Genomic DNA, 26,614 nt, shown 5'->3' with positions numbered 1-26,614 from the left:
GTGCAAACTTCTGAAGTTGCCCTGTCTATGGGCTAGGTATTCCTCTTAATATCTGATCATTCAAAATCATTGCACAGGGCTTCAGAGTCATAGCTGGGTGTTAGAAAAAGGAGCACTTTCCGAACGGTCAGAAAAGGTCATCAAACAGTAAGAAATGTGGAGTCTTTGTACGTCTAACTTTAATGAAGAAAACTAGAACATTTAGGAACAGCAATGATAATCCTGAAGACAAGAATCACAGTACTATGCACCTCAATACGAGGAGGGTTCCTTGTACTTGCGTCTTAAACGCTCCATACTCCATGCTCAAAGGAGACATTATACCTTCATCATTGTAGCAACAAATATCTATGATAATACACATTTCTAAATCATATTCATCAAAAGTACATATAAGTAACAAGTTTTCAGAAATAGTTATAAACTAAGTTGTTGTGAAACCGTCAGCAAATTAGGGTTGCCACCTTTTCAAATGCCCAAAGTGCGACATTTTTTGTATAAATATGAGATTTTGCAGGACAAAGCATATCCACGGCCAGTGCAAAGGTCAGAACTTCACTTTTTGCCAAAATAAAAGGTTATTTTGTAGCATTTGAGTTGTTTATGATATTTTATCTAATATTTATGTGTTTCAGATACAAAATAACTGTTTTATTTAACTATTATAGAAAACTTAAGAAATATATTTTGTCTTAAAATCTCAGAACATTTGCCATTTTTTTAGTTTTTTTTTTCTCAGGACACAACTGCCCAAAGTGGGATTGTCCCTCGCAAAGAGGGACAGGTGGTAACTCTATAGCAAATGTTCGACATTTTAAAATTTGTCCTGCATTATGGGAAAGTGTTCCACATTTCCCTGATTTCGACTCAGATTTTATCTTTGTATCTCTCAATCCCTCCTTAAACTGGCGACACTTGGAGAAACGACAGTGAATTATATTTATAAATAATGACAATAATTAGAGTTATAAACTTTGTTCACTTCAGCACATGTATATATTAATTTATATTTTGTTATTCTGTCAATGTCTTGGGTTAACAGTATGCATATTTTAAAAGTGACACTGGTTATTTTTGGATTTGTCTTTGTTGAGTTTTGTCCCCGATTCATTGAGAGCTATGCTATGCCTATACCACAGTAGTTGAAAATATTGCACTATGCGTGGTACAGCTATGGCGGATTAGATTCCATGGCTTTGTATTAGAACATTACCCCACCGCAATTTTCATGCAGGAATGGCCATGGGCTACATGATTGACAGGGAAAGCTTGTGTGACGCTGCATGGAAAACACAGCTGAGTGACAAGCCATGAAGATTACCCACTGACATGGTGAATATTCGTTGTTTCACACAAGATGAATATGAAGTAATTTACAGTGGCACATTTTGCAAATGTAATTCTTAATCTACAGCTGGTATGAAAAGAATCTGTGGAGGATGAAAAACACTATTTTCAAGTAACTGCAACAGTGAATTACTTCAAGATTCACCAAAACCCAAACCATAACCCCTGCACCCCCATCTTTCTTTACCATAATTTTGCACAGTAATTGCTTTAGCAGGGGGGGCAAGCCCCCCTGCACTCCCACCTTTCTGTAAACATATTTCTGGAGATAAAGCAACAAGCAATAATCTGAAGCAGTGGGACAATGTTGTTGTTGTTGTATCTTTCGGCTTTTCCCGGTTAGGGGTCGCCACAGCGGAACTCCGGTCCACTAATGATTGGCAGTAGATTTTTTTTACGTACCGACTTGCCAGGCCTGACGCACAACCTTCAACGAAGGTACACCCATTCAGGCATGTCTCCACACAGAAGACGCTTTAGCTGAGAATCGAACAGGACAACGTCTTACTGTGAGGTGACAACGCTACCGCAGCACCACCACCGCAGCTATAAATACATTAAATAAATACAATAAGAAAGACCTCCCAGAAAGGTCGCCACTCATACCTTTACAGAACTGCAATTTTAAGTCTGTGTAATAGTCTGATAGTTTGTATACATGCAACATATTATGTGTTCTCACCCCTCACCCTTTAAAGAATTGCAATTTTTAAGTGTAATAGTGTACTGCTTTTTATAAATGCAGCATTTTCTGTGTTTGTTTGAATAGGTAATAGAATACAAAAAAGCTTTTGATCACTGGAAATTAGACTGCTGTTGTGTCACAATCCTGGTACCAGGAAATAACAATCCTGGTACCAGGAAATAAGCGTGAAAAGGGTTTTATTGAAATAATTGCAATGCTTTGTATATTCATTTTGCAGATCTTCCGATGTTTATTCATAGCACTTTAAACGTTATGCTCAGAGTAGTCGGCGGGGTTTTGGGCTGTCCTTGCTACTGCGCATCTGGTGGGGTAATGTTCTAATACAAAATCAATTCCATTTCCTATTAACATCATTTTATAATTTTACTTGAATTTGTTTACTGGGGGAGTAGTACACAGACCATAATATACCACTTGCAGTCGCAGCATACATCTCAGTCCTTCACGGACTGCCATACTACCCAAACTCAAAGAACAAGCAATCTGAGCAGCCAAGTGCTCCGGATTGTGTGGAACACTCCGCATTTGTGATCAGTTAAGCCCCCTGTTCCACTGTTCCGCATTTGCAGCTGTGGTACTGCTTTGAGATTTTTTTCAAGTAAGTTACATCTTCAACTTAAGAAACTTTTATGAGTGAACTGTTCTGTGCCCTCCCGTTACATGCTCAGTGCTGCCACATGTGTTTGTGAGTGTAAGTGTGCCTTCTTTCTTTGTCGTAAGATATAGAATTAGTGAGAGAAAGCTTGCACTCTTGCACCTCTTAACTCTGCAACCAGGGAGAGATACTTTTTAAAAGTTTAATCTGGTTTCACCTCGAATGTTAAAGTCATGAAGATATGCTGCAGTGTCTGACCTCTGAAGAATCAGCAATATTTTATTCATGGGCATCAGTTAAATGTGCCTCTGTTGTTCTGACTTCATTATAATGAATACTGAGTTGCACTGCCCGCATAATTCCAAATTATGTGCTATTGATGCCAAGTGACATTACGCAAGTAGCACGGCATGACAGTTATACAGGGGCTTTATTTCCTTTTGAATGTCTTATTTTGTTAGGATAACGTCTTTGCTCAGCTATTAAAAGTGTGTATATATGTTATACTTTCATTTTTTTCACATGAAGGCCCTTGGTTCAGAAATTCGTAGAATCGGGGTCATAGTTAAAAAAATCTGGAGACAAACTTTCCTAAATTAGGGCAATTTTTTAAATGTTACTACTGCTGCTTAAAATGATAGCTGTTGTTAAGTAAGTTGCAGTTTCTCAAATAAAAAATAATCGCTGCAAAAGATTTTAGGAGGAGCGTATAAAATTGAGTTAGGTATGCCCCTGGAAATTAGGTACACTTGGACAGCTACGCTTATAAACCCATTAGTTGTTAACCTACTGACCCCTTCCAGCCAATAACTAGTCCAGTGGTCTACAATAACAAAATTAGCAACTATGTTGTTCTTCTTCTTTTGGCCTTTCCCAGTTAGGGGTCGCCACAGTGGGATTGGCAGTAGATTTTTACGGTGCCGAGGTGCCAGCTCAATGCCCAATCTTCAACTAAGGCATAATTATTTAGCAACTATAGTTTAATATAATTATATTAAATTAATTATTTAGCAACTATAGTTTAATATAATGAAATACCTTGCCCAAAAATCACTGCATCACAAAGAAACAACAGTTTCAATACTAAAAATATAGACTTGAAAATGACACACACAAATTAATTAATAAAGCAACATTAAGCCAATAAATATGAGAGAGAAATAAAATGATTACTATTTTAAGTTATGCTAATTGTTTTATGCAAGGCTTGATCGGCTCAGAACTATACATAGAGTAGATGTTTGAGGCAAGGTAAATGTACTGAATAGCAGTTTGAGAATAAGGCAAGCACTGAAGTTACTGTATACTGAATAAGGTTATATGGGCAAATTTAGGCTGGAGCCATAGGTCTCAACCTGCTAAGAGGCCAATGTGGGACACAGACCATAGCAAATAGAAGCAAAACAGTACCAAAGTAAATAACTGAAATACCAGCAGTTAAAAGGAATTCTTTTAACTGCTGGTATTGCAGTTATTTACTTTGGTTGTGTGTGGGTTTTTTTGAGTTTTCCTATATGATCCACTGTCTTTTTGGTTCTACTTCTGTGTGTATGTAAATATCGGTGTCTGCAAGAGAGTGTGTGTATTATTATTTACATACCGTATATTTTGGTTGAAAGGCCATGGCCAAAGTATGCTTTTCGCGCAGTGCGAAAATTGGGTGTTCCACATTTTGACTGTTTGTCACACATTGCTTTGGTCTGTGCTCCACATTGGCCTCTTAGCAGGTTGAGACCTATGCAAGCAATCTGGTCAAATGCCGAAATAATCTGGGAGGTGGAGGGCAACGGCCCCAATGTCAAGGAACATTTTAAGTACTGCTCTTACAGATTTAGGAAGTTGTTATAATAAAATGTATTGTGCCACTGTCAGAATGAATTTTCTGAAGGATGTGAAAACCGAAACTCAACTGTCTGTCATTACTTAGTGACTTAAATCCTCAATGGTTTGCCAGAAAAGCACACATTTTATGAAGAATAATCTAGATAAAAAATTAGGCAAAAATCTAGAGTTGAGACGTATACTGGCTGCGATTTGCGGTTTTATCACATACTGACAGCATTTAACAATACAAAGAACGCCTGACGCAAAACTAACTAACCCATCAAAATTGAAATATAGAACGTACTATACATTGATATTACACGCACGTTAGCTTCAGATACTAACTCTGAATACTGTTCAGATTACGTCACGTATTAGGGGTAGGTGTGTGCGGATTTATCGCAACTCGCGCGTTAATTTAGTACAACGAGATTTTTCAGTCACAAGGAGAAAAATATGGCTGCTTCCATGTACCGAGCCGGTAGTGCAGTGGGACGGGTACTGGTCCGTGCCAGAAACGTAAGTAACGTTGTGTTATTTGGATGTTTTCTGAAACTACTTCTTATATTGGTCTAATGTCTGAGATGTACTGAGCTTCAGATGCAAAGCGAAAGTAAAGCGGCCTGTTATTGGGAAGGTCAGACTGCTATTAGGTCAAGACAGGGATCTGAAAACGTATGCGTTCCTTTTAATACATTCATTTTCTAGTTGCTGTCTTGATTACAGAAGTACTTTATTGGAGCACTTTCAATGCTGCATGTGTTTTGCAGTTGGTCTGATGTAATCAGTGGTTGCGTGTCATGTTTTCGATGTTCAGTCAAGTCTGATCACCTTCGTTTCGTGCTCTTGACAGCGGGCATAGTGTGCACGGATATACCACCTGTCCCTCTTTGCCCAGGGCAGTCCTTGTTTAGGTAGTTGTCTCCTGCCCCCCCCCCCCCCAAAAAAAATGAAAGATGCCAAATATCCTGATGTGTCTGGACAACAGATATTTTCTAAGTTTTTAATACTCTCTTAAAACAATTTGTGTGTAAAGCACATAGAATGCAACGTAAACAACTGAAATGTTGCAAAAATAAACTTCTGCTTTGCCAAAAAAAGTGTAGTTCAGTCCTTTGAACTAGCTGTGGATATGGTTTGTCCTGCAGAATCTTATGTTTTTACCAAATATGTCCTGCTTTGGACATTACGAAAGGTGACCAACACCAATGCACAGAAACATTTGTAACAAATATGAAAATACACTGTAATTCTCTGGTGTTAAGTAGCTTGAGTTTTCATGTGCAGTATTGCATAAAATGGTCCTTTGCACTGTTCACCTTTCATTGTCATAGGGTTGAGCGATGTAGTTCTGAACTTTCAACTCTTCTCTTAGCACTATCTTTTATTTTAGTCTCCCTCAGGTGCATATTCTAGGTGATATGTACTTGTACAGTTTTGCTAGTCAAAACTTTAGCTTTATGCAGTTAATATGTCTATGTAGTTAAATGCTATTACTTGAAATTGCCCGAGATAGAAAGGTTGATATTTCCAGTTAACAAGTGAATAAATTAGTTGCCCATTGAAGTTGTGGCCATGTTGACTGACTATATTATAACTAGTACATGGTGACGTTTATGTAGTAAAGTGAGTGCACAGCTTTCACTATACACCAGTATTAAGAGTTTAATTCTGCAGTCAGTAGTAATCCAAAAAGTGATAACATTGTTTTTCTTGTACTGTGATGTTGCTATTGTAGTTAAGTTATGCTGTTGTACCCTTATTTTTATGTTTTTTCATTGGTATTACAGCAAGGTAACCATAGATTTGATGAAGTCACGCAGCCAACAAGTAAAAATCCAGCATATTTAGTGCTTTTTGTAGTTTTGCTAATCGTAGAATTCCAGTCTGTCATATGGCCCACATTGCACACATCTTTGGGTGGGTTGGAAAATCACCATTTCAGTTGTATAATATGTTTAGGGTGTGGGAAGAAACCAGTACAGGATAAAGTCTTGTAGATATGGGGAGGGCTTGCAGACTGCATGAATGACACCCTACTCAAGAACAAGCTCTGTGAAATAGCAGCAGTAATGGCTGCACCACAGTGATAAACATGAGGAGTGAAATGTGTGTTTGTTTTGACAAGATTTCGCTAACATTAATTTTGTTAATGACTAGAAAAACATGCAAGAATATCCTTTGCTGATTGTGTAGAAAGTAACACTTGATTTGTCCAATTAAAAGGCAGTTTTGTTAAGTTGCTGTGCTCTGTAAAAGTATAATTTTGCTGCATGTTTGTACATTGAAAATTGTATCTTGTTTTCCTAGTGGCTTAGTGGGGAGTATTCATCACATGATATACGTTTTTTGCATGTGTGTGTGCACTAACATTGTATGTTACTTATTAATTTCATTAATTCCAGAGACATTTGGGCATTTTGATTCAAGCTGCTACTATGGGGTGGGGGCTAGAAAATGGTAGAACCGAGCTTGTGGAGTCTCTGGTCCTATAGGTCAGACGAAAATCAGGAAAGTTCTTAATTTACTTGATGTATTTTCTACTAATATAGATTAGATTATTTAATCTATAACTAGAGGGGGATATAGTCTTTATGAAGGTAGGTGGCTGGGGCTAATACGAACTTGAATGACAGTCTTTGGGTGGACAGCTACTGCTTAGTGATCTTTTGTAAGCAAGATAACAAGTTGTTCTTAGTGTGATTCTATAATTACTCTGGTTTCCCAAGCAGATTTTTGCTACGGTTAAGTATTCTATACACTGAAAAAAAAGTATGATGCAGAAATTTGTCTGGCTGAGTCGCTGTCTGTCACATAGCTGGCATATAAAGATAAGGGTTGTGTGGCCTTTTTGTTGTGTATATAGGTTCATATTTAGGTTGAAAAGCATTTTGTTTGGTGACCGGTACATAGTGCAGGTTCAGTGGTGCATAGCTTCATTTGTTGAACATGTGGTAGTTCCTATAATTTGTTAATGAGCTGCTTCCTGTGGTCGAGGGTTTGATTTCCTCAGCCTCTTTTGTCTATGGGACTCTGAGCAAGTCACTTAACTGGATAGAGGTTCCGAACCAGTCTGAAAATGGTCCATGGAGATCGGTGCCCTACCCCAATATACAAACAAATGTGTAGTGTGTAGCCTATTCTTTGGCTTGACTTCACAAAAAGTGTGTGTGTGGAGGGGGGAGGTATTTTATATGGTTGAATATATGTATTTACTTATAAACTACATAGTATCGACAGCAAAAAATTATGCCAACAAAGGCTTCCCCACTGCTGTACAACCTCAGAGTTGGTGTATTTAGTTGGCAGGGGGTGTTGGGGGTGCATCCCTGGGGGTGTTCCCCCTGCCAAAAACATTGAATTTTGGATGTCATTACATTTTGTCGATGTGTTTTGCTGTCTGTTTCTGTTTATATGTTTTTCTGTTAATATGCCATTTAGATTAAGTATATCCATGCATGCATGTATTTGTGTATATGGGTAAGTGTGTGTGATATATATGTGTGCATGTGTTTGTGCATATAATGTGTGTGCGTGCGCACACATACATTTATGGTGAGAGAGCTGAAAAACAGCATCTGTATGCATTTAAAACAGCAGGTCAGCACAGCATTATTTATCCTTTTCATTAAAGGAGAATGTACTTTTTTTTTTCCTGGTGAACTTGTATGTACTGTTGAGTATATGAACGTTTCGTCTTATTCCTTTTGACACATTCATGTTCTATAGCTGTTTGCAGCAGTGTTTAGTTGATGAGACTAGCTGCCCTGACAATTCTCAGCTAAGTCTTCAAATGTATGTGAAACTGTTCTATGCTGCTGTTTATGCAATTTAAATTTATGTCAGAAGTGTAATGGTTAGGATGCATGTTTGACTGTAGATCAATATTAAATAACAGAACAGTAATGGGATAGCATTCCCTTGCTTGGATCTTTATTCTGAATCAGTTGTAATTAATGTAGTATTACATTGGATCACACCTACCTACCTATATATATGGCTGGAAAATAATACATGAGATTCGTATAACTGATGTCAAAACTATAGAAAATCAATTTAAGGAACAATATGGAATAAGTGGAGTTTATTGGCTTCTACGTGAATTTTGTTTAATAAGAAGTTTGATCATTTTTTATGGCCTTAATCAAATATTTAATAACTTTAAAAATGTAATTGGTTGTAATTACCACATTAAACATTTTTCTATTTCTTATATTCCCTATAGTATATTCCCCTGGCATTCAATAGCGATGCAATGCAATAATTAAAGGAAAATAACTTTATATTCTGGCATCAGTTTATTGAAAATAAGAGTATTAAACCACTAAACTATCTCTTTTTATGTAGTTTTGATAATAGTCAAGACAGTTGGTTGTTTATACACTCATTACGGCAGAAAACAAAATGAGAGTATCCATCAACTTAGAGATTGAATCTGTACCTAGTTTGATTCCGCTTTTTATTAGGTGTCTTGAAAAGACAGATGATCAAAAATTAAGTCTCTCACCTATCTATAAGATACTAAGAGAAGACACACTAAAGTTTGACTCAGATTTTTGGAATTACTATGTAAAAATTAATGTAGAACAAATATCTGATAAATCCAAAAAGTTGATATTGAATTATACGTATGGTACCGCTTCTTCATTATATTGGAGATTGTATACATAGAAATTTATAAATAGGAGTTTCTGTACTATACATAGAAATTTATAAATAGGAGTTTCTTAAAAAAAAAAAAAAAAAAAAAAGTGAAAGTAAATGTTCGAAATGTGATGAATTACTAGAGGCCAACTGGGTTCACATGTTCATTGAGTGTAGAAATGTTGTTCAATACTGGAAAGACTTTAGATATTTTGTAAATGCTTTATGGTCTGATAACTGCCATATTTCTAACTCGCTAATCCTTTTAACTGTTCCTATACCTAATGTAATACCTAAAGCTCGGATTCAGTTACTCTGGTCAATTCTTGCAATTGCCAGAAAAGTTATTACTTTGAACTGGAAAAGTAAACAAGATTTGATGTTTAAAGATTTTATTAATTTAGCAAAAAAACTGCAAATCATTTGTTATAGAACTCATAACATTACTTATAAAAAAAAAATAGCATGGCAGAACTTGGGAAAACCTTTTGAACAAATACTGATAACTTCTCATGGATAAAATGATTATCATGGATGGGTGTAATATTGTAAAGAATTGTTATGTACATTTATGTTTATAATGAAAACAAAAATAAAAATGTTTGAGAGAAAAAATAACATACTAAGCCTATTGCATGCGCATTATGAGTGTCAGTCTGTTAACTTACAATGTCACAAATACTTTTGCATAGAAAGATCTGAAATACTTCCCTGATTTTAATCTAGGAGAAGCTGTTTAAGAAGTCTGAGAATCTATGATTTACTGTGATAGTACATTGACTTCTTGGGAACATGGGGAAATAAAGTAACTGTTTCATTTGCCTCAGCATCATGTTATTGATCTACCCTGCATTTGTTTTCAGGGTTCCACCACCCTTCTTGTCATTATACAAGACTTATCGAAAATATTGCTTCACGTTTCATCTGCCATCTTTGTTCCACTGTCCCATGTAGATCCAACTTGCCACCTAATGATGTAATGTTTAAGTCATGCAGCATTGACACAAACAGTGTCTTCTCGTACTGTAACCCCTTGCAATTCACTTTATGTGTTTGATCGGTGTATTCTATGATGTGATAATGGAGAGATCCAGTTGGTAAAAAAAGACTGTTAATTTCAGTGTCATCAAGACTGAGCAACACTTCATGCTGCACCCCTTTATCCTACAGTACTGTTTGTTGCTGCCTCATCACATTTTTCTTGCAGAACTCGCAGACTAAAGAAACTGTCCCAAGCTGCATTTCTGATACTTTTGAAAAAATTCTACCCAGGCTGATCAGTGAAATGTACTCCTCAATTTCCCCCTCCCTGTCACTTTGAGCTTGGACCTTTTCAGGAAGCATTGTGTGTATTGTTACCATTGCTATTCCCTTTTCAGGAAGCATTGTGTGTATTGTTACCATTGCTATTCAGTTTCTGAGACAGCTGATTTAAGGGCCTTTTTATTGCTTGGGGCCTGACCACCATAATGCCAAGTATTCTGTATGCACACATTCTAATGATGTGACCAGGGGGCATCAGGAGAGAACTTTACATTCCTATCTGTTACTTCAAAAGTTGTCCTACTTTGATTTGGGTGCTTGTGGCTTTATTTGCTCCAGCCACCTTAAATTCCTTCTCTTTTCAGGCTCAAGAAGAAAAACACAAATGTACATCTGATGGTCCTAATAATAAGTGTGTATTTTTTTTAAATCACTTTTTTTTTTTTTTTTTTTTTTTTACTTTAGCCTTTTATTAATCAAAGGTAGTCTGATTTTATTATTAAGGGTACTCGTAGTGGCTGAAACATAAAGGATTTCCATGTTTACAAACTTTTTCACCACCATTATAGGAGTAGATTCTCACATTTACATCCAAATGATTTACTGACTGCAGCTCTTTCTTTTCAAAGGGGCTTGAAGAAAATCTTATTCCCGTAGTAGCAGGGCTGCAGAGGGAATTAGCAGCCCATCTTTCATTTTCACAATCTTAAAGACTTGGCCCTTTAGTTCTTTTTTGCTGACGTTGTTGCTACCCCTACCAGCTGTACATGGACCGTTTAGAATATTTTCCAGATAAGCGTATGGGCCCTATTGCCCATGTACCTGTTTTGCTTTTCATCCATCATACCACAGTGGTATACCTGAGTAGCTGTGCTCTCTTTTGTCACTTATTTTCTCCTCTTTGGTTCCTGCTTCTGCTATTACAGGCAGATAAGCAAGGGACTTTCAGTAAGAAGCCTAGAAGTCTACACAGTGGTCCTTTTTGGTGATCAGCTCTTTAGTGGATATCCTTAAAAGGTGAAAAAAATGTTGCATAGAATAATCTGGTTGCTGTGGCCGTGGTTTCTAGGAGGGACATCTTGATATTCTGTCCTCCTGTGGAGTTTTTTGTTTAGGTAGAGACACCAAAGCATGGAACTTAAAATCTTTGAACCGTTGAAGTAAAATTCTACCAAGTCCTACTGCCCTACAATCCCACATCCCCCCGGGGGAGTTATTCAGTGGAAGGTTTTGAAAAGCTTGTATGTTTGTGCTTGAAGGCACTTTAACTGTTTAACTTTTATGTGTTGCACTTTTTTCCCATCTGTAAGATGAGATGCAGCATGTGTTGGATGGATTGTCTGTGACCTTCCACACGGAATGTCTTAAAGCCCAACCTTCAACTGCAACCAGATTAAGCAGTATCTGGGTTTGCATAGCTTAGACCCGCGGTGGTGGTGCTGTGGTAGCGTTGTCGCCTCACAGTAAGACGCAGTCCGGTTCGATTCTCAGCTAGAGCGTCTTCTGCGTGGAGACATGCGTGAATGGGCGTACCTTCGTTGAAGGTTGTGCGTCAGGGCTAGTAACTCTGCACATAAAAATAAACTACCAATCATTAGCGGACCGGAGCTCTGCTGTTGCGACCCCTAACCGGGAAAAGCCGAAAGACGCAACATGCTGCTGTTCATGGGTGGCAGGAGTTTAGCTCTTGCATATTTGTGCACTGCCACTCCCATCTTTATCATTCACTAAGGACGATGAGGTGACCTTAACTGAGGCCTACCTTTGCTATTTTAGACGGATCAACAGACACTTGACGGCATGAAGCAAAAGTGTTGCATATGCAAGGCCATGAGTACACACTTAGTTCACTGCAGTATTCATGTGCTGGAACACAGAGGAGCCGACCTTTACTTCACTTTGGGTATGATGCACAGTTTTTCTAAAGGAAGCTGTGGTCGGCACTAGAGTGGATCATAGCACTCTGTGTTTTCTCCTAACTGTGTCTTTGGAGGGATTTGATGAAATGCTTACCTTCAAAAGCCTAAACCTGGTAAAAAAAAAATAGCTCCATTATGTGCCTCCTTGCTAGAAGAACTATCCTTTTCCTTTCTCCTCCTACCTTTCTGACACTCCCTCTGTTAGATATCCTGCCCCATCAAATACATCAGGGAAGGAAGATGTTGCTAAAGATCCTCAAAAATAGCTGTCCTGGTGGTCCTGTTAGACTAACAAGAAAGGGGCTCTAGTCTACTTTAAAAGTGACATTAAGGACATCACTGTTGAAGTTTTTAATGTGGTACTCTTCAGTCACTTCTTCCTTTCTTGCTTCGTAGGACATTGGATGTGCTGTTTGGATCTTCAGGAGGCTGACTTCCACATCAAGATAGCCATGTATTCCTCAGTGTTTGCTTAGGTTTTAGATGAGAGATGGTAATCCATTTGTATTCTTTCAATCTCATCTTTATTTCCATCATAAATCCAACTGACCCAAACACGGCGCAAAGCATGAATGAAAAGTAATAACCCAGTAGCAGGCAGAAAATACTGGATACAATGACCAAAACTCCAAGAAAAGTAGAAAAAGTTTAATAAAAGCATAAGTGCTTTCACGGCACCAGCAAGCCACTTCATCGGACAATTTTGCTAATATTGTTCTATCACAGCACGCTGCTTCAGCACACAACTAATTCAAGTGCTACATACAAATAAAAATGTATTGTACATAACTTGGCAATTTGATGGAAGTAGCTTAATCAAAACATATTAAGCCATTGTAGAAATAAACACACAAAACCAACATAGCAAATATGCATACACATACATTACACTTTTATAAATAAAACCATATAAAGCGTACGCATACACGCCTAAACAGCTGACAAAAGGAGGTCACTTACTTAAGCCGTTTAGACTTCAGCAAGGGTCTGAGGGGAACATTATCATTCGACCCCATTGCCTGATGGGCCCCCAATCTAAGAATCCATTCAAATTCCACCACCTCAGTACGATTCATTAAATCACCCCTCGCACATTAGGGTGGACAACATAAAGTAAGTATGTATGATGTCCGTGTTCAATACATGCTTTGCCAGGGCACTAAAGTCATGCCCTTTACGAATACAATAGAGATGATCTCTTATCCTCTCCTTAAGACTTCTGTTAGCCTTACCCACAGAAAACTGAAAACAATGCTGACTGGGCCAGATAAACAACATGCCTGGTATTATAATTGGCACTTGCTCTAATGCTCCATAGATGCCCTGTCACTGATTAGTCAATAAATTGAAAATAATTACAAAAATTACATTTAGAAGTACCACTAGTGCTAAGAAGTTGTGGCATATCATATTTGGGGTAACATAGCCACTGCTTCAAGTTCCTTCTGTTCCTGTAGACAAACCTAGGACCCTGCCTCAAGAACTATCATCTACTTCTAGAATGTGCCAATTGATCCTGATGATGTCTTCCACTATCCCCTGTGCATGCAAATGACAATACTATCAGGGGCCGCACTCTCACAAGACATGGTGACTCCAAAGTAGCACATTTCTCTGCAAAATATGGGCAGGCCCTACCTTCTCATTCATTAAGCACTTTTGAGGCAGGCTTGATCCACCTCCATAGCATTATACCCCCTTGATGTAAACTCATTCTTTAAACCTGACAAACTCCTGTCAAGGTCCACATGGTCACTGGAAACCCTCATGGCTTGTCCTTTGATAATATTACTGAACGCATGATTAGGATGCATACTCTGCCTATGTAGGTAAGATGGTCTATAACAATCTTTCCTATGCATCCTTGTACAAATGCAGTCACCCTCCTCTCTAATATTCACATCCAAAATAAAAATCAGTCCCTTCATGCGGGCAAGACATGGTGAATTTCAAAAAGTGACTACTGCTATTTAGGCAATGAACTCCTCCAGTTGTGCTCCGTCCCCCTTCCAGGCAATAACCATATCCTTGACAAAATGTCGATAGATGACTGTGTGATTGCTCCATTTGTCCACGACATGTGAGTGTTCCCACTCTGACATAGCCAAGTTGACATAAGAATTAGCACAACTGGTTCCCATGACCACCCCAGATTTTTGCCAGAAGCAATTGCCCTGGAATAGAAAGATGTTATGTTCAAGGACCATTTCTAGCAGAAGACACAAAGTCTGTGTGTCTACTGTCATGCATACCGCTGCTAAGTATAGCAGCTTTAACCATGCCTATCCCCTCCTGATTGGGGATGCACGTAAAAAGTGACAACGTCTAATGTGATCAACAGATTAATAGTGGATGCATTGACATTCCTGGTTGCTTTGTACAAATCCCTCAAGAAATGCTTTGTATCTCTGAGGATCACCTCACTTCGCACAAGTACTGATTTGAGCTGTTTGTCCAAATATATGGATATAGCCTCAGTTAGCCACCCGCTACTACCCACTCCACAAAGGGGGAGCCGCCACTGATCCTGGGAACTATCGCCTTATTAACCTGACGAGCCTGGTCCGTAAGGCCATGGAATGTATCATCATGGAACTCGTAAACAAGGACATTGGTAATCTCCAAACTCTGGATCCCACCCAGTTTGGGTTTGTGAAAGGCAGATCATGCCTCCTGAACCTAATCGACTTCTTTGAGGCAGTCGCCAAAGCTGTAGATGAGGGTAAGGTGGTTCACGCAGCCTATCATAACCTCGCCAAGGCTTTTGACACAATCCCCATTCTGGAATTCTAGATAAACTCCTTAAACTAGGTATAAATCCTTGCGTCCCAAGATGGGTTACCAACTGACTCCTTGATGGAACTCAGTGTAAAAGTTGCAGACTCCAAATTTGACTTACCAGTGACAATTGAAGTACCGCAGGGTTCAGTCCTGGGACCTCTCCTGTTCGGTATCTACTTCTCTGAAGTACAGGCTAACACAGAAGGCCTTTGGCTAACGAAGTTCGCAGATGATTGCAAACTAGGAGCCATAGTAGAGTCCCCAAATGATGTGGACATCCTACAGAAGGGCCTCACTGAGACAAATGCCTGCTGCCAGAGCCATGGCCTCGAGCTCAATGCCAAAAAGCACATTGTCATCCCCTTTGGTAAAAACTCTGTACCCATGAACTACCACATAGATGGCAGTCTACTTAATGTCGAATGTGTGATAAGAGACCTTGGGACACAGGTGGACAGTAGTCTCTCCTTTGATGATCACATGGCTACAGTATTCTACTCAACACTCATTAGACCCATTATAGAGTGCAACTCCCCTTTTGGAATGTTCCTCACAAGACATCTGAAGCAGCTGGAAAAGCCACAGAAGTACCTCACAAGGAGCATTACTGGCCTCAAACGATATCCTACACGGACTGTCTCAAAAAAACTCAAGCTTTACTCTGTAGCAAATCGCCTACTCCGTGGTGATTTCATATAAAGCTATGTCAAACCCAGAGCTGTTGGACATGCTGCACCTAAAGAAATCCCAATCCCTCCAAGCTACATGCTCTATGGACCTAAACCTTGTCACCACAATAAACAGGACATACTGGAGGGATAGATTCCTGTCCCAGGGACTTCCCATACTTTGGAACAAGCTACTCATCTATGTCAAGCAAAGTTCCTTATTAGCACTCTTCAAGAAAAATCTTGATGAGTGGATGGGAAATACACCCCAGGGATCACTTCTGTGGCTCTGCTCGACAGGGGCACAGGAAAATGTCTGTCTTGGGTGGCGTAAGCCAGGGAACCTTGTTGGCTAGGTTTACTTAGGTAGTAGCCTAGTACCTATCTATGAACCAGGAAAAATCGAAGACTTGTTTTGGTAGCAACAAACAATGTGCGCATTTATCTGTGGGGTTTACCAATTTTTGGCATGTCCTCTGTTGACCTCCTTACTTGTTAGTGTTTGTAGTCAACTATTTGCTTATTGGTTAATCGCAATTTTTCATGGTAGACCCAGTTTTTATGTTGCTGACCTGGAGGCATTTGTTTTTTTCTTAAAGCAACTGATTTGTTCCTCCATTTAAACTGTAGGCTTTGCCAGAACTAATGCTTCATAACCATTGCATTTTGTAAGGTGACTTTTTAGATGTTCTTCTATATCGGGGCAACCCGAAGCTTTGCCAGGATGCAAAAGCCTAAAGATCTTGTATGCGCAGTATGTCACATCTATGCTACTGCATGGAATGTACATAGGGCGTAAGGGGTGTAACTTCCCAGATCTACTTTGCTGCGAGTTCAAACACCATTTTTACTAGTTGCTCTGAATGCCTTGTTGCTGCTGAATATTTGACAACACTAGATAATTGCCCCATTGAGGTTGTTTTTTACTTTTTGTGGTCTTGTGTTTTATTTTGCTATCTAGCGTTCGTCATCCAAGAAGGGACCTGTAAAGATGGTCACAGTGTCTTTAGATTTCCCTGCTGGACTCTGTAGGAGGCCGGCGTGGATCCATCTTTCACATGTTCTTTTGAGGCTTTGTGGGTGTCTGCTCTGAATGTTGAGAGGGAACTGCAGTTGATTCTCTGTGGGTCCTGGGGAATTCTGCAGATATTGGTCAGTGAGGAAGTTTGGGTTCTCTTACCGAATCTTGTCAAGAGCCGGAACCTCCGGTATTTATTAGGGCTGCTGTCCCTTCTAAGAAGAGACAAAAACTGAAGTATGTTTTAGTCCATCCTAAGGATCCTCGGAGAGAGTGGCAAGAGTTTTACACAGCTTATTTTCTCCCTTAATGGCCCTAAAGCCTCCTCATGGGGTTTTGGTACCCCTTCTATACAGCTTAGAAAACCAGGTTCTTTGGTTGAGGATTCTGTGTCAGGTGGATTTTTGTCCTATTGTTCAGAGTCTTTTAGCCCTGAGTCTCCTCGCAAGGAATTGTCCTTTGAAGATACAATTACTAGAATGATGGGATTCTTTAAGTGGGATTTTTCTCAAGTGTCTGATATTCAGAGTTGATATTTTGAGTTACTTAAGGTGGATACTGCTAAACCACTGGCATTTCCTCCTGTGTTGGATGCCTTGTTAGATACTTTCATTGCTGCTTCCAAGTCCCCGATTCTCGGCCTCCTGCTCCTAAGAAACCTGATAAAAGCAAGTTCCCAGAGGATTTTATTTTTTTTTTGTCCTTCTGCTGAGGTGTCATCTCTAACCGATCTAAACTTTTGCCTTCTGGTAAATGGAGGGGATTGGTAAGAAAGTTTACACTGCTTCCACTTTGGCCTTTAGGGGTATTAATTACCAGAACCACATGGCCATGTATATTCTGACCTTGCTTGTTGGCTTATTTTTTGACCTCTGATTCTGAAGGCAAATCATATGTCTTATCTTTTTTAGGTTCTGTTTCTCTAGTGGCTTGCCTTTCTAGATGTAGCTATGATGCTGCTGATGTGGCTTTTGTCTGTCATGAGGCATTATTCTTGGCTTTGGCTCCAGTTTCTGCCTGCGGACATTAAGGCCAAGAAGTTGGATGCTCCATTGGATAGTAAACTTATTTTTTTGGGACCGCTGCTGATGACATGTTTAAGTTTCTTTGAGAGAAAAGCAAAACCTTGCAGGACCTTAAACATATTTTGTCTCTCCTATCCTTAAGAGTTCCAGAGGAATTCTACTTTACTAGATCTGCTTTTGTTTGCCAGCAGCCCCACCAGGCCTCCAAGGGTAGGACCGGTGGGAGGTGGGCCACTTCTGCTAAGGCTTCTCAGATTTCTGTAGCCTATAAGCCTCCTTTATCTGATGAGCATGTTTCTCTTTTTGACAGTTTGCCATCCCTTCTTTTAGACCAGGTTCCTTTGTCCTTTTGGCTCCTCCTTTTGTCTTCCAAATTAGTATCTCATCACTTCGGATTCTTGGGTTCTTTCTTTCATCTGTCAGGCTTTCTTCATGGTATGGAAATCTTTCCTTCCTTTTTCAGGGATTCCTTAACCTCCTCTACAGCAGCTTCCTCATTTCACGGAGGTTCTAGGGTCCCTGGTGAACCATAGAGCTGTTCAACCTGTCCCAAGTATGAATGGGTTTTTATTCCAAGATGTTCCTGGTTCCTCAAAAGGAGGGCAGTTGGAGTCTTATTCTGGTTCAACACCTTTCTCAAGGTCCCTTTTCAGATGCTTACTTGGAGATGCTTACCTTCATATCCCAATTCACTCTCTTCAGGAAGTTTTTTTTTTGTTTCTCTGTCTTCGTCTCATTTTCAGTTCTCTGCTTTGCCCTTTGGCCTCTCTACTGCCCCAAGGGTATTTGCATTATTAGAATTAGCGGACAGAAAAGCTAAACTTTTGAAAACTGTCTCTCTCTGATTTACTAGTTGCATTTATTTTGTACTAAATATGAAAAAGCCTAAGGCAAGTTCTGTACTGTGAGCACACGCAGGCATCTTATACAAAGTAAGGGCAAGTTAATTGAAAGAATTAAGATGCAGTGGAAGTTAAATGGAGAGTCTGAAGTAAAGCAAGAGGGAAGGGTAAATTGAGAAAATGTACTCGTATGATACGCCACAAAGAAACATTTTAAACTTAAACACTTCCATATTGGTGTAGTAATTAATCCTGTTCACAATTCTTGACAATGCACATAAAAATGGTTATGCTAACAAATGATGAGAACAGAAAGCAGCAGTGTAACAAAGGGGAGTAAATGTGATATAAACGTTAACACATTGAGCTGAGAGACATTAGCAAGGACAGTGGATACATTAGGGGCTATTCGCATAGACTACAGTTATTGACTACGACCTATGCATATAGGGAATGTATTTCTGCTAACCAACAGTACAGCTATATTCTGCACTTCATGGATAAATAAGAAGTGAACCCTACAGCAGTTTTGTCATGCACATCAGAAAGATATGTTTTTTGTCATTTATTTGCAACCATGGAAAAGGGAGTATATTACTTTTAAATATGTATCTGATGAGCTTGTGTTGTATATTATTTTAAATGTTAAACAGTGATATAATAACACTAAAAATACACAAGTAACAAATGACAGCACAGAGCCTATGACATTTTATTAAAGGTCTTTGTTTGTAAATCAAGCACATCTACTACAGGATTGTAATGGGCATTCTTGTAAGAAATTACAGCAGACACTACCGTGACAGTGTGTACACAACAGAAAGGCACAATAAAGACCCCTAACGCAAGCTGAAGCAAATTTTTTATCTTTCATCATGCCACAAATCATTATTACAAATCTAATAGTACTGAAGACTAGCCGCATTCCAACTACATCTCCAAAATCTGGAATAGCATCCCACAAACCATTATTGGCTCTACTAATCACACTCGATTCAAAAACCTCTTGAAGAACCACCTAATTAGCCACTGGCTCTGCCCTTGCTTTGGTCCAGGTTAAAACTCTGCCCACTCCTTCTTTTATCTTTTAATTACATTATCCTCTTCTGATTAACATATGATCTGCGTAGTAAACTCTAAAATCTGTCCGCTACTTACCCCTCGTCTTGGCACCCACCCTACCCCTTCCTTCCTCACTCCCACTCAGCCAGAAACTCAATAATTTCCCCTTGTGTAGTATTTCCCCATTCTCCAAGTTACTTCTTTCCTCCTCTTAGAAGAAAATGCTTTAAGTCAAAGTGTTGTACCTATTACATGTACAGACTTCTTTCTCTACTGTTCTTTGTGACCTGAGTACCACATTATGTCTTGAGAAAGGAGTGCGACCTGCACATCACACTATGTTCTGGAAGATGCTCTCCAAAACTCTTTGTAAGCCATAAAATGTAATGTAAATTACTTGCTAAATTTCTTAACATGTTAACTTACATAATTTTAAGAATTGTTTTGATATTTTCTTTCTTGTTAATAATTGTTTTGGAGCTTTTCTCCCCGGGCCTCCTCTGAAAATGGGCTAAAGCCCAGTCAGACTCTCCTGGGGAAACTAATGTAAAATAAATACATAACATTTATTTATTTAAGCCCTCATGTCCTATAAAGCTGTACAGTGCGAAGAATTACAGTACTGCATAAAATGAAGATGTGAAATACAGAGCGTTATTATGGAAATAAGTAATGCCTCTGAGCAGTAAATGACACATTCTACAGTTGCATCTTGCCAAACTCTAACAAATGCCAGGACAGACATCTGAGCTGCATATCGACCGTTGATGCCACAGAAATAGGCATACTGTTTGTGTCATGAAGAACATCCTTGTAGGACTTCCTGCACTTGTAATTGTTATGGATCCCCTGCCTTGGAGAGTGAGACCTTTAAAAATGTGGCCTTCAGCCTGTGCCATGATTACTTTGCCTAAATCTTTCTTGTCTGACAGTTGTCAGATTCAACCCCCTGCCTGTCATATTCTACACTTTTTATAAAGCTGTGTATGCCACAGGCGGTAGCAGTGGAGCTTGTCAGAAATTACTGAAATTAACATGTGAAGTAAGAAAGGACTCTTGAAATAGTTTGTCAGAATTCTGTTCAGTGTTTGTGGAGGATGTTGTCACTTGAGTACGTGGCAAGTATCGCTATAAGATAAGTACCAGTCTTTAGCCATCAAGTAGGTATGATTAACATTACCGTATGTACCAGTAGTTTGGATGGTAATGGTTGTGGTTCTTTTGTAGTGTAGGATACATTCCTTGTTCTGTGCAGCAGCTGTGGCACCTATCAGCTTGTCCCAGAAGTGCTGCAACTCTGGAAAGAATGCAGCTAGATTTTGTTGCATGGAGGAACTTGATAAGCTGGTGCATAAAAGTTGGTTATGACTTCATTTTGTACTGTGGCTGCACATGGAAGGTGTACCCCTGTATCGTTTCATAGAAAAAAGTCAACTCACAGTGGGTAATTTTATCCTTGTTTGACTAGCATGGTCCTACTAGGCTAGTAACCTATTTTCAGGGTAGAGCTGCAGTATTTATACTACTAAGGAAAATTTGATGATTGTATTGAGGGGCAATAGATGCCGTGCATCTTTTACATCCACTTGAGCTGCAATTGACTTCAGGTGGGACCTCTGTCTCATCTGAAGGACAACACGAGTGCAGCACTCCCATTATGCTGCACTGCAGTGTTGACCATTCATTTACTTGGTATGGGAATAGAACCCACCACCTTACTCACCAAAGGTGAGTGTGCTACCCGTTGTAGACATGCTCAGTGTAGTGTCAGCGGAACATCACACTCCAACATGCAGTGCAAGGGGAAAAGAAATAAAGCCCACAGAACTGGCATTGATGGACATCCATGCATTAATGCAAGTGTTTGCACATGACTGCAGAGAATTGTTAGAATGCAACTGTAGAAATATAATATGCAACGGGAAAAGTTGTCCATGTACTGTACTAAGGACAGTGCTCACAAATCTCCATAACTTGAGCTGTTGTGGGTTGAACTGACACTTGATGGTGACCTGTCACTCAAATTGACGCCTAGCTGATTGAGACTCTTAGATGGGTTGTTGATGTATTTACAGTGCTACACAATACACTGGATCTACACTGGATCTACTAGGAAGGGAAATTTGGGGTGGGGAGGAGCTTGAAAAGGAAGGTTGGAGTGGGGAGGTGCTTGGAGTAAAGGGTAGCTATTTGTGTAGGAGTTTGCAGAGTTTGTGCAGTCAGAGCCAAAACAGTTAATCGCTCATAAAGAATAGTATAATTGAAGTAGGGGCTTTTCACTAGCAGCCTAACCACAGAAAAGAGAAGGGGGATTTCTTGAAAAAAAATTCTTGCAGGACAAAGCTGGGATATGTGGTGGGGGGTTTATCCTGGAACAGATATGTGGTGGGTTTATCCTGGAACACAGTTGCTAAGTCTATCTGCCCTAGGGCATTTATAAGCCTAGCCAGAATGTGTTTGGCTTTCGCCACCCATTTTAAATTTATTTTGCTATGCCCTTTTTCGAGGTTAGTATACTGTGCCTCTGTCTAACAGCGACACAGAAGTGATACCCGGGGTAAACCTACGATCTCCCATCCACTCAAGATTCCTCTTGAAGAGAGTCCATGAGGGAACTCTTCCTAACCTGGACTGGGATTTTATTCCAGAGTGAAGGAAGCCTCTGGGTTATGAATCTGTCCCTCCAGCATGTCCTATTTATTTCAGTGCTGAGGTTCAAGTCTCTCGAGCGCGTAGCTCGATGGGGATTTGGATTTTCTGAGGTGCAGCGTGTCCATTAATTCCGGGTTGGACATGGCTTTGTAGGTCAGGCACAGATCGCCTCTGAACAGGCGGTATGCCACTGACTAGAGCTGGAGTTTCTTTAACCGGGCAGCATATGGCATCTGTTTGAGCCCTTTGATCCTCTTGGTGAGGTACTTTTGGGGTCTTTCCAGTTGCTGCAGGTGTCTGGTAAGGTACATCCCAAAAGGGGCATTGTACTAAATTATGGGCCTGATGAGGGATGAGTAAAGAGGCACGATGACCTCCCCTGATCTAGATGTGAATCCCGTCATGATTAGGTGGGCTTAAAATGTTTTTCTAACCACTTTGGCCACGTGGTTGTCAAATGAGAGATTGCTATCAACTTGGATGCACATTCATCCATGTTAAAAGGATCTGTAAAATTCAGGAGAGAAACATCTACTGTTTTGAGAAATTATTGTGGTGGCATGACCCAATATTATTTCTACAGTGAGAGCTGGAAGGGCGGACATGGAAGCCTTCCGGAACAGTGGCTGATTCTACAGAGTCTGCTTACTGTGGCATGGATCTCCAGAAGTGATGATTCATAATGAATGTAGTCACTGTGGTACATATGGCATATGACTGTATATGAGAAGAAAAACAAGTATGGTTTAGATTAGTGGCACTTTTCATGGGAAGAATAAAGGGCAACCTGAGCGGACCTGTGGGATCCTCATCTGCTGTCACTTTTTTTTTTTTTTTTTTTTTTTACCGTAGTAATTCTTTTTAAATGGTTTAAGTTTTGCATTGTTTAAGCTTTTAAGCATTTTGTTTTTGTGATTAGTAAGGTATTGGAACTGGACATAAAGTATGAAAGTCTCCGATATTAGCAGTACTGTTACAGTCTTTAATAATACTGAAGGTCTACAGATGTTCATTCAGAGAAGTTGAACAGCAGTCACATTGCATTCTTCATCATTCTTGAAGAGATGGCAGTCTTGGGACTGTCCCCCGGATTCACTAATCTTCCTTGCTTGATTAGCGTAGTCCTGTGCAGAAGTGCCCGTGTAGGAGGAGGAAGGCAGCGCGCCATGCATATTAATGAAGGCGCACTGCCCGACGTCCCAGGCTTACACAGAGCGTGTACGAGTTCAGGGGGTGTGTCTGAGAGCAGAGCTCTCAGAATAAACATACCCCTGCAGTATTGAACAGCAGAAAGTGGAAATAAAAATGAGTGAGACTGCTCATAGGTGTCCGCATATCCCCACCAACAGTCCCCCGTGTGTACAACAGCAACAGGACATAAAAATCAAAAGAAGAAACCTCTCTTGTTGCTGTGTTTTTTTAAACTCTGAGTACAGCTAACCGTAGGTGCACAGGTGTGCCCATTGCTTAGCTACGGTTAAAGCAGCTTAAAAGGCTGAAGAGGATAACAAGGAAGATGCATGCAAACGAAGCAGCACAGCAATAATGTAGTGGGCAGAGCATTCGCCTAATGAGCAGGCATTCCCAGTTAGAGTCCCACTACAGCACAGTCTATTTTACTTGGCAAAGCATTGTATAACCAATATTTGTATTACAAAACCCACTAAATAACATATTTATGAACTGGAGTGCTGCAGGAAATGCACATGTGAAGAGTCCGTGTCATAATGAATAAGGCAGCAGTCAGCAGGTGCAAGTACAGATGAGCAGTAGTAAGCATATGTTAGCACTAGTAAGCATGGTTAAGTGCATTTGTGCGGGGGGTAAGCACTGCCTTCACAGATTAAGCAAAGGAGAAGCTAACTGGGTGTAAGAAACTGTGACCAGAAATTAGTGCTTACCTCTGCGCAAACCCGCTTACAACTGCTGTAAAGTGCCTTAATTACTCTGTATCCAACAGCCAGTGTTCTGCCCAGCAACAAAATATGCCGTCTCTGCAAGGATCGAACCCTGGACCATGCACACCATACACAAAATGATTTACCACTAAGCCATGCCAGATGTGCATAAATCTTATATTTTCAGAAACATAACATCCAGCCCAGTCGTGCAACAGTACAGAAAATGTATACGTACATCTAGATTGTGTGTGTGTGTGTGTGTGTGTGTGTGTGTGTGTGTGTATATATATATATATATATATATATATATATATATATATATATATATATATATATAATGTGTGTATGTATATAATCTGTCACTTCACCTAAAACTCACTGGGTTTAGCGTATATATAAAGGGAGGGGTGTAACTTATTTTGGTTTCATGTTGTCTGGTTTTGTTTTACATTATTTGTTAAAAGCCAACTTGACATAAAGGTTCATAGGTAGGTACTAGGCTATTTGTCCTAGGGCCTGTATAAGCCTAGACAAACAGTACCCTGGCTTTTGCCACCCAATAAAATTATTTTCCTGTGCCCCTGTGAAGCAGAGCCACAGAAGTGATCCCCGGTGTGAATTTCCTATCTCCCATCCAGTTGTCAAGATTTTTCTTGAGTGCTAATGAGGAGCTTTGTTTGATATAGATGGGTAGTTTGTTCCAGAGTATAGGAAGTCTCTGAGACAGGAATCTATCCCTCCAGCATGTTCTGTTTATTGTGGTGACAAGGTTTAGGTCCCTAGAGCATGTAGCTCGACGGGATTGGGATTTCTTTACGTGGAGCATGTCCAACAGCTCTGGGTTTGACATAGCTTTGTATGTTAGGCAGAGATCGCCTCTCAGTAGGCGATATGCGACAGAGTAAAGCTGGAGTTTTTTGAGACTGTCTGCATAGGGCATCTTTTTGAGGTCGGTAATCCTATTTGTGAGGCATTTCTTTGGCCTTTCCAGTTGTAGATGTATTGAGATACATACCAAAAGGGGCGTTGTACTCTATAATGGGTCTGAGTGAGTAGAGGGGAACAATGAGCTCCTCCTTTTTTTTTTTGTCATGGATGAGAAACCTTTTGTGATGAGGTGTGCCGCCTAGAAGGATTTCCTGACTACTGTAATGATGTGATTATCAAAGGAGAGACTAATGTCCACCTGTGTCCCAAGGTCTCTTATCACACTTTCGGTGTTAAGTAGAATACCGCCTATGTGGTATTTCATGGGTACAGAGTTTTTACCAAAATGGATGACAATGCACTTTTTGGTGTTGAGCTTGAGGCCATGGCTTTGACACCAGGCATCTGTCTCAGTGAGGCCCTTTTGTAGGATGTCCATATCGTTAGATTTGATTATGGCTCCTAGTTTGCAGTCATCTACGAACTTTGTTAGCCAAAGATTTTGTGTTAGCCTCTACTTCAGAGAAGTAGATACCAAACAGGAGAAGACCTAGGACTGAACCCTGTGGTACTCCACTTGTCACTGGTCTGAAGTTGGATTTACAGTCTGCTACTGATTTACAGTCTGCTACTTTCACAGTGTGTGTTCGGTAAGTGAGCCAGTTGGCAGCCTATCTTGTGACATAGGGATTTATACCTAGTTTAGTGAGTTTGTCTATAATTCCAGAGTGGGGAGTGGTGTTGAAAGCCCTGGCGAGATCTAGATAGGCTGTGTATACCACCTTACCCTCATCAACAGCTTTGGTGACTGCTTCAACAAAGTCTGTCAGGTTTAGGAGACCTGATCTGTCTTTTACAAACCCAAACTGGGTAGGGTCCAAAGTTTGGAGATTACCAATGTCATTGTTTATAAGTTCCATGATATGTTCCATAGCCTTGCAGACCAGGCTAGTCAGGCTAATGGGGCAGTAGTTCCCGGGGTCCGTGGTGGCTCCCTTTGTGGAGTGGGATAACACTTGCTGTGCGCCATTCAGTGGGCACAAAGCCTGAGGTGAGGCTATGATTGAACATGGTACTTAGTGGGGTGCCAGTTCGTTCTGTAGTTCATGTAGAATGCAGCCTGGGATGTTGTCAGGTCCCATGGATGCTGTGTTCTTGGCTTTGGAGAGTGTTTTTTTTTTTTTTTTTTTAAACCTGTGCAGCTGTGATTACAGGTACTTTGCATTCTTCCGGTATAGAGATGGGCCCTTTAGGGGATGAGAGAGGGGTAAAGTTGGCACTGAACCGATCTGCCAGGATGTTGGCAATATCAGTTGGTTCTGTATATTTGGTGCCATTGTGCTGCAACTCGGAGCAGATCTGAGTGTTGCCATTGAGATTCTTGACATAGCTATAGAATGCTTTGTGGTTGTCTTTAGAATCAGTGGTGATTTTTCTTTT

General features: G+C 39.9%; 1 protein-coding gene across 1 annotated transcript in view; it reads left to right on the top strand.

Moving 5' to 3' along the window:
* The first annotated feature begins 4,872 nt into the window (after positions 1-4,872).
* LOC122807612 (cytochrome b-c1 complex subunit 1, mitochondrial) overlaps positions 4,873-26,614 on the top strand; it is a 712,697-nt gene continuing 690,955 nt past the window's right edge. Inside the window, exon 1 of the mRNA XM_044078521.1 lies at positions 4,873-4,991. Within this exon, the coding sequence (XP_043934456.1) occupies positions 4,929-4,991 (63 nt within the window). The 5' untranslated portion in view covers positions 4,873-4,928. The remainder of the gene's footprint in view (positions 4,992-26,614) is intronic.

This window comes from Protopterus annectens, chromosome 7.part1 (genome assembly GCF_019279795.1).
Source record: "Protopterus annectens isolate FY-2018-M chromosome 7.part1, PAN1.0, whole genome shotgun sequence".
NCBI lineage: Eukaryota > Metazoa > Chordata > Ceratodontiformes > Protopteridae > Protopterus > Protopterus annectens.
The sequence above is the reverse complement of the archived record's forward strand: the minus strand, read 5'-3'. Positions and strand labels throughout refer to the sequence as shown.